This window comes from Lathyrus oleraceus, chromosome 6 (assembly GCF_024323335.1).
Source record: "Lathyrus oleraceus cultivar Zhongwan6 chromosome 6, CAAS_Psat_ZW6_1.0, whole genome shotgun sequence".
NCBI lineage: Eukaryota > Viridiplantae > Streptophyta > Magnoliopsida > Fabales > Fabaceae > Lathyrus > Lathyrus oleraceus.
In genome coordinates this window covers 518,736,081-518,744,198 of record NC_066584.1, presented here as the reverse complement: position 1 = coordinate 518,744,198, position 8,118 = coordinate 518,736,081, and the positions used below count along the sequence as shown (strand labels likewise).

Genomic DNA, 8,118 nt, shown 5'->3' with positions numbered 1-8,118 from the left:
TTGAGATGTTATATGTTTAGTTAGCATTGCCGAAATAAGCATTCCACATAATTTATAATAAACTCGATTTTATATATCACAACACAAGGTTGTTTAAACCAACTGTTGTTAAATGTTATGCTTTGAAGAATATCACAATAGTTGTTTAAATTAACCATTGTGGTAGGTCGCACGCTACATATTTTATAATCACGGCCGCTAAACCGTTGTGGAAATCATCGTACATACAATCACATCTTACTTCACAACGTTTGGTTTAGCGTGGTGCATCTTTTTTGCAACCATTATGATATGTGTGTTCCGTAGTAGTGTTTATTGAAATTGTTTATTTTATACTGTTATACAAAATCTACTTTCATTCATCAAATAAATAGAAAACAACAAAGAAATTAAGAATAATTTTTACTTTAGATTTTCTACGGTAATATGTACTAGAGTTATTGGAGAGAAATTAAATCAAGCAAAAGTTTCATTCAAAACGAAATTTTTTATCGTACTTTTATAAATCAAAAGGAAAATTCAGTCCAACTTTAAAAATGGTTTAAACTATTGGGTTTTCTATTTTTAATTACTTTTTAATTGATTTTCAGTTTAAATTCCGATTCTTTTGCATTTTGATTTTCAGATTCAAACAGGTCAAATTGTGGATTCCGATTTTGATAAGCTTGATATATATGCATAGAGAACATATTCTTTAAAACATTGGACATTTTCTAGGTCTCTTTTTATAAACGTTGATCTAAAATGAGGTTCCTTTTATTTGCATGACTACATTAATTTTTCTATTTTCTTACTCATGATTGCAATTTCCGGAGCTGAGAACACGTGTGTAATTAAAAGTTATCAAAGGAGCAAAGCAAAAATATTCTAAAAGTTTGGGCGCTTGAAAGAGTATTTGCATTTTATCTTATGACAAACTTACTTGTATAAGTATTTACAAGAGTATATATAAAAACAATTTGTTTCTAAATCTTTTTCGATTTATATATAAAGGGAATAGAAGAATTTGACTGATCTATTTTTTTTCTAAAATTATTATTAATTCTTAATTTTTCTATTAAAATTATTCTATAAATAAATAATTTCTCAACATTTTAAATTTAAAATTGAAATAATCATTTCTCACAATTTATACAATATTTTTCTTTTCCTCATTTTTAAAATTTATTCACCAAATTTATTATATAAATAATTTAAATTAAAACTAAAAATAATAAAAAATATTCATTTATATTTTTGACCCGCGTGTGTTTATTAAAAAATCCGACAAAATTAGATTAAAGCGCGTGTTTATTAAAAAATCCAACAAAATAAAATCAAAATCAAAATTAATAAAAAATATTCATTTATATTTTTGACACGGCATCTACGTTAAAAAAAAACACGACCAAACGTTGGTATCCATTTGGACGCTGGCGTCTACGTTGAAAAAAAACGACCAAACGTTGGTATCCATTTGGACTAGTTTTTATCAGGACCGTTTTGAGGTGAGACTGCTTTGCTTTGTATGTAGGATGATTTTTAGAAATATTTTATGCAAAATTTACATGAAATTCACTCTGATTTTATCTTTCATAGCAAGCAACTTACACGTTAAATGTTAATTTAATGAATGCTTAATTGGTTGATGCTACTAAACTAAGCCTGAAAATTTGGTGCTGCACTTTTAATACAAGCAACGTTAAAATCAAATTTTAATGGAGAGATATAACAAACAATATATTTCCCTTGTAACAAATAAACATACAAACCACATCATTGACTAAAATATTTTGATACAATAAATATTTTTTAAAAATGGTGACAATGAAATGTAATTGAATTTTAGAAGCTGAGGTAAGACTCCACAATCCCCCATTTGTTAACATGTGGTAAATTAGAAAATTCTGCACAATATCCTCATTAAAAAATAATGTAACTAAAATCTGCATCACATTACAGACTTGCGTAATTCGTCTGCTCCATGTGCAAAATGACACTTTTCCCCAAAAGTGCAGGATCCTTTGGTGAAGTTTTCACACAGCTTGGTCTTGAAGTTGTTTGCAGGAGCAGAAGACTGTGAATGTGAAGTGGTGTTTTTTCTTGGAGGCCCAGAGACCGAACTCACATTTAGAATAAGGTCATGAACCATGGCACTAGCTTGCTTGATCTGATCAAAATTCCCATCAAGTTCAATATTTCTAAGGTTAGGATCTGATTCATGTTCCCTAATAGAAAGTTTAGCTCCTGTTATGCGACAGATTTGCTTGGAATTTACACCATTTTTTCCAATGACAGCTCCAGCCAGGGAAGCATTGATACTAATTTTTGCCGTGGCCGAGGCTCCAAAGCCGCCAGCAGCTACATGAGCTGGAGGTGGAGGCTCAAATCTCCCACTAGCCCTGTTGCTTTGCATTTGTCCCATGGCCCGAGTATCTTCGTATGAAGGGGCGGTGGGCCTACCAAGCTCCCACTCACCATGGGCAAAGTGACATTTATCACCAAATTTGCATCCTTCGGCACTATTGAACTTGTTGCACAATCGGGTCTTAACAGCTGGTGGAGAAGACCCGTCGGGGAAGGATGGCGGAGCATTTGGATTTCTACCGACAGGTGGAATGGCAGGACTGCTACCAACATTGATCATCTGAGAGACAGCTTTAAAGCCCCCGGGAACATAATGTAAGAAATGACATCCCTCACCGAAAGGACATCCAGAGGTGCTGCATAAAAGATGAAATCATATATATCAGACTAGGGCACATGTAAACCATCTGATCAGGATACAAAATTAGAAAAATTTTGAAACTGAATGGCCTCTGCAATTCATAAATCGTCTAAACAATTTGATGGAACCAAGATGAGCAGATGTGTGCAGCGGTTGTAACAAAAACAATTATCAAACACAGGACACATAATACATCAATATGAGATTATCACCAATAGAAACATAAATGACTCAAATTGAAGGTATGAAAATGTGAATTGATACAAATTAGCTATCCTCAATTTATATATTCTGAATAAAGGTGCAGACTGCTGCGTGTAGCCCAAAATTCAAGTAACAATAGGAATGGTTGTTGGGTTCCTAAACAATGAAGTATGACCTACCCACTTCCTTGTTATTTTACAAATGAATTAACATGACCTCACCTATTGTAGTTCAAACCAAACTAATTGTTTAGCCCCAAAAACAAACCAGTTCAAACTCAGGAGCCGGGACACAAATGCAAGGAAGGAGAGCAAGGCAGAGAGATCTAAGCAAACCTTATGCCCGAACAAAGGAAAAACGTTTAGTCCTAATATCACACGAGCATAAACACAGTGATTAAAAAAGAAAGTGGAATACTTTTAAAGAAAATCAGAACATATGGAGATAAAATTGAAAAACAACAATACAGAAAGTGACCACTTTGACAGAAAAGCAAAAATAGAATATGCATTGTACAAGATTGTGAAAATAGTAACATATATTAGGCCCTCGTCCAGCAAGGGCAACTTCCTAGCGAAAAGGATTGAAGATATTACAAATAAATAATCAAGATAAGATTCAGCACCAAATTAGGATGAGTTTTGCTCGGTAGAGAAGTGCCAAGGGTTTATTTAAGCTCAAATCATCATTTTCGCAACCTAGAACCCTCAAATCACATTTTCACAACCTAACACCCTCAAATCATCATTTACTACATAAAACCTCAATAAAATAAACATAAACCAAGATATCAAAAACACTGTCTTATACATAATTCCACTTAAAATCTATCAATCAAACCCCAAAATCTGAAAATCACAAATTTTTACCATCTTCAAATCCCAAAACTCATCTTACAAAATTACCAGATAATAGACCATTTAAATCATTTCCTATCCCAAATCTATCATAATTCTTTGGGGGTGATTTGAGGAATTAAAATGGGGAAATTAATAAGAAGGACTTGAATGTAACAATAAAAAAACTGGCAAACTACTTTCAGTAAAAAAATTATCAAACTTGCATACTAAAAACTAGGACAAGTAGTGGTAACTTAAAATTAAACAAAGCCATAATTGTAACAAATTTTGATTGCAAACTAAAACCACAAAAGATTCATGCAAATGAGAAATATTTAGGGCTATGTAATACAAATATACAGTGATCTAGATGAGGAAAACAATTTATTAGTTAGAATTCAGAATAAGTAGGTGAGGAGTTCAATTACTTCAGAGTTAATGGAATATTTAAAGGTGCATCTACCAAGTAGTTATACTTGAAAAGAATAAGTTAATGGACTATTATTTAGCATAATAGTTAGAAATATTTTCAAAATAAAATAATAAATTGCAGAAAGGAGTAATTGTTTTAATATAGGCTTATATTAAGCACAACTGTACTTACTATTTTGTAAAACCATTTCAAAAGACTAATCAGAATATTTTGAATCTTTACAAAGTTTCGCAAAACTTTTAGTTGGAACAGATGACATAGATTAAAAAGATGACAGACGAACTATGGCAGCAAATAACAGTTTTCAAGATAAGACAATCAAGGTGACAAAAATACAACAATATAAACAACAGGCCTATCAACAGTACACAAGAGAAAACCAGTACAGTCAACAAATCAAAATTGTCCTCTCAAATCATGTATATATTTTAAATACCATATGTCAAGATTTCCAAACATAATCCCTTAATTTTTTGTAAAAAATTGGCTGCATAATTAAGTTTGGTGATCTCATAAACCCATATAAAAGAAAACCTAACTATCGCATCCGACTCCGATTCCCTTTGGTCTCCCCATTCCACAGCATATGACGTCTTCCCAGCAACCCATTCTGATGGCCACCGATAGAATCAGTACCTCTCCGGATTCAACTCTCTATCATATACTCTCTTTTCTTTCAACCAAACATGCTGCAACCACAACTGTGCTTTCAAAGAGATGGAAACCACTACGGCTCTCGGTCTTCACCCTAGATTCTGACAACACAGCCTTCAATTTTTCACGCTCAGTCTTTCTCCATGCGATGTACTCTACAAGGCAGCATCGAGACACGGACCTATCAATCCATTGGTTTCTCTTCATATGTGATCAATATTCTCTTTGCAACCAAAAGGATGTCAATCTGTTTATTGAGTTCGTCCGAGAAAGAGGAGTACAAAACTTCACCCTCGACCTAATGGTTTCATATAGTCCTCTTTCATCATTTGAATTACCTCATAGCATTCTCAATTGTGACACACTAATGGTCTTAAGTTGAAGGGCATAAAGTTTGAAGGGGGCATAAAGTCATTGATTCTATCAGCGGCCGTCAGAATGATTTGCTGGGAAGACGTCATATGTTGTAGAACGGGGAGACCAAAGAGAATCGGAGTCGGATGGGATAGATAGGTTTTCTTTTATATGGGGTTTATGAGATCACCAAACTTAATCATGCAGCTAATTGTTTACAAAAAATGAAGGGATTAAATTATAAAATTTTGATGTGTTGACTGAAGTCAATTAATGCTATGAATGCTTCCGATCATCAATATATTTATCTCTTTTGATAGAAAATGTCTTAAGCCGTGTACTACTCCCGACATTTAATTGATCTGCATCATCTCTCTTTTACTCAAAAAAAATGGAGAAAATTGTATACAGCCTATATATGCTGATCAAGTTTTGTATCCACCCCCATAGAACTTCTTTTGTTTATATATATTAGCTCATCAAGCATTAAATAGAGCTGATCCTGAGAATCAACAATTTCTGTTCATAATCTTGTTAACATGATTAGCACTAAACCTGTAGGAAAGCTTTCATTACCCAATTGATTAGTAAAATCATATCATTCATATGGATTCTCGTGTATGAATTTTATTCTGAAACATTAGAAAATTTATAAATATATGAAACTGCATTAGATTTTTTTACATAAATTAAAGATTTGAACCTGAAAAACTTTGTGCATGGCTTCGATTTGCTTCCTAAACCAGATTGAAAGGACTCCATTTCTGTTGCAGAACATTAATTAAGTTCCCTCAGTTAAATTTTATGTTTCAACTTAAATTACTAGCTCATTATGATTACGATTTAAGAATATTCAGTGTTTTCAGTGCAGGATTCGAAAATTAATACTAAATTAACCTCTAATACACAAGTAAACCTAAAATTAACGGTAATTATTCGACTCGTAGTAAAGGTAGCACGAATAAGGAGGGGAAGGAGAAGAAAAGACGAACCTGATCTTCCTCTTTTTCCGGCGCCATTGCCATTGAAGGTAGCTTCGGATCTTCCTCTCTTGCGATTCATTGATAAACCTCGCTGGATTTGAAGTCTAGGGTTTCGGGCACGCGCGAGAACGAAGAAAGAACTATAGAGAAGATTACGGATTTGGTTATATGTGCGTTGCACGCGTGCGACACTCGTTTCTGCCCTATCCTATTTCGATTCGTTCTTTACCAGTCTTCGTCTTTTGGGTTAAAAACACTTCATTGGAGTAATTTGTTAGGGAAGTTTCACTTTTCACCCTCGTTGAATATTAGTTATTATATTTTGAATATTTTAATTCACTCTTTTATATTGTTTGTTGTTAAATTTAATAGAAAAAGTTTTAAAAGTCCTCAAATACAAGTAAAAGAACAAAATTAACAAAATCTATTTTTTTATTAAATAAATATTTGTATTATTTTACGCAACATATCCAAATATATTCAAATTTAGAGGCACTAAAGAAATAAATTCATTTATACATTAAGGAATTAGGTTTCAATTTTTCACATTCGTCTCCATAGATCATTAAATTAGGGATACTTCTCTTAAAGGTAGATTTTTTGAATTTCTTTTCTATTTTTTATTAGAAAGATTACTCCGTCAGAGAGGTTGGTAAGTGGGAGAAACAGACTTAGGTTTGTGATAAGATCTCTTTTTTTCGCGTGAGCATGTTATGATTATTGATTTTTATCGATGTTGTTGCTACTGGTATGATAAATAATGGGCATTTAACATCTATCTTAAAATCAATATAAAATTTTTATTTAACATCTAATATTGACTCGTTAAAATAGTTAAATTGATCGTAATTTAGGGACATCGGATGCAGGGGGTACAGATTCGAACCCGCAATATTTCACTTGTTCATCTTTAATAAGGTGAATTTCAACCATTAAACTACTTAACAAAACAAAAACGCTAATATTAGTAAGTTCGGAGTTAAATATTATAATTTCATACTTGTTTAGTAGAAACCATTTGTAATTCCTAAGTTTAACACTTGTTTATTAAATTAGGTGTTAAATGACAATATTTTATATCGTATTTAGGAAATAAATGGTGTTAAATGAAAATATTTAACACTTATTTTTCTAAATAAATGATATTAGATGTATCTATTTATAAAAAAAATGTTGGCTTATGTTTTTCTGGCAAAATTAAAATTTTGACATCAAATGTATTTATATATTCATATTTTGTATATCAAATAAAAAAGAAAGTAAATATATCATGATATTTCTCTGAAGATAGTGTGTTTTACTCGAAGACTTCAAAGATACATAACAAGTTTGTACATTACACAAATGATAAAATGGTATAAAAATTTGTCTTTTGTGAACAAATAAATGGTCAATAAGTATATCCTTCAAATGTTATCAATTGTGTCTGACTAGTCATCTACCCAAATAAACTATGATGTTCTTTAAGTTTATCAAATAGATATTATCATTCCCCATCTTTTTTGCATTCCGGGTGATTTCATTAGCAACTTCACATCCATTTCTATGAAAGTCTTAAATTACCATGCACTGATACCACGTTACTTTGGTGACAAGAGATGAAATAAAGGTTATGTTTCAGATGAAACAACTCCACCATCATATTCTAATATGTGTGAGTTACTAGTATTGATTCTTTGAGCATTATCTAAAGGTAGAGAAAAACAAGAAAGAGGGGTTTGAATTGTTTTCACAAGAATTAAAAGATTTTCGCAACAACACACGCAAAGAAGAAATAATAACAACACAAATGATTTATCCTGGTTTGCTTGAAAACCAAAACTACTTCAGTACACCCGACCAAGGTGATTTCGCCTTCAACAAGGACTTAATCTATTAATCTCAACAGATTACAATGTTCGTCTAAGGGTTTAATAACCTCTTAGCCCTCTCAAGTCTACATAC

At 32.1% G+C, this 8,118-nt stretch overlaps 1 protein-coding gene across 1 annotated transcript; it reads right to left on the bottom strand.

The window, feature by feature from the left end:
• Positions 1-1,738: 1,738 nt before the first annotated feature.
• On the bottom strand, positions 1,739-6,499 carry LOC127091294 (zinc finger CCCH domain-containing protein 14). The gene is made up of 3 exons (XM_051029904.1): positions 6,184-6,499; positions 5,895-5,955; positions 1,739-2,702 (listed from the first exon to the last, which is right to left on the bottom strand). Exons 1-3 carry the CDS (start codon positions 6,251-6,253, stop codon positions 1,931-1,933), a joined length of 903 nt encoding a protein of 300 aa, XP_050885861.1. The 5' UTR covers positions 6,254-6,499; the 3' UTR covers positions 1,739-1,930.
• Between the last annotated feature and the right edge of the window lie 1,619 nt (positions 6,500-8,118).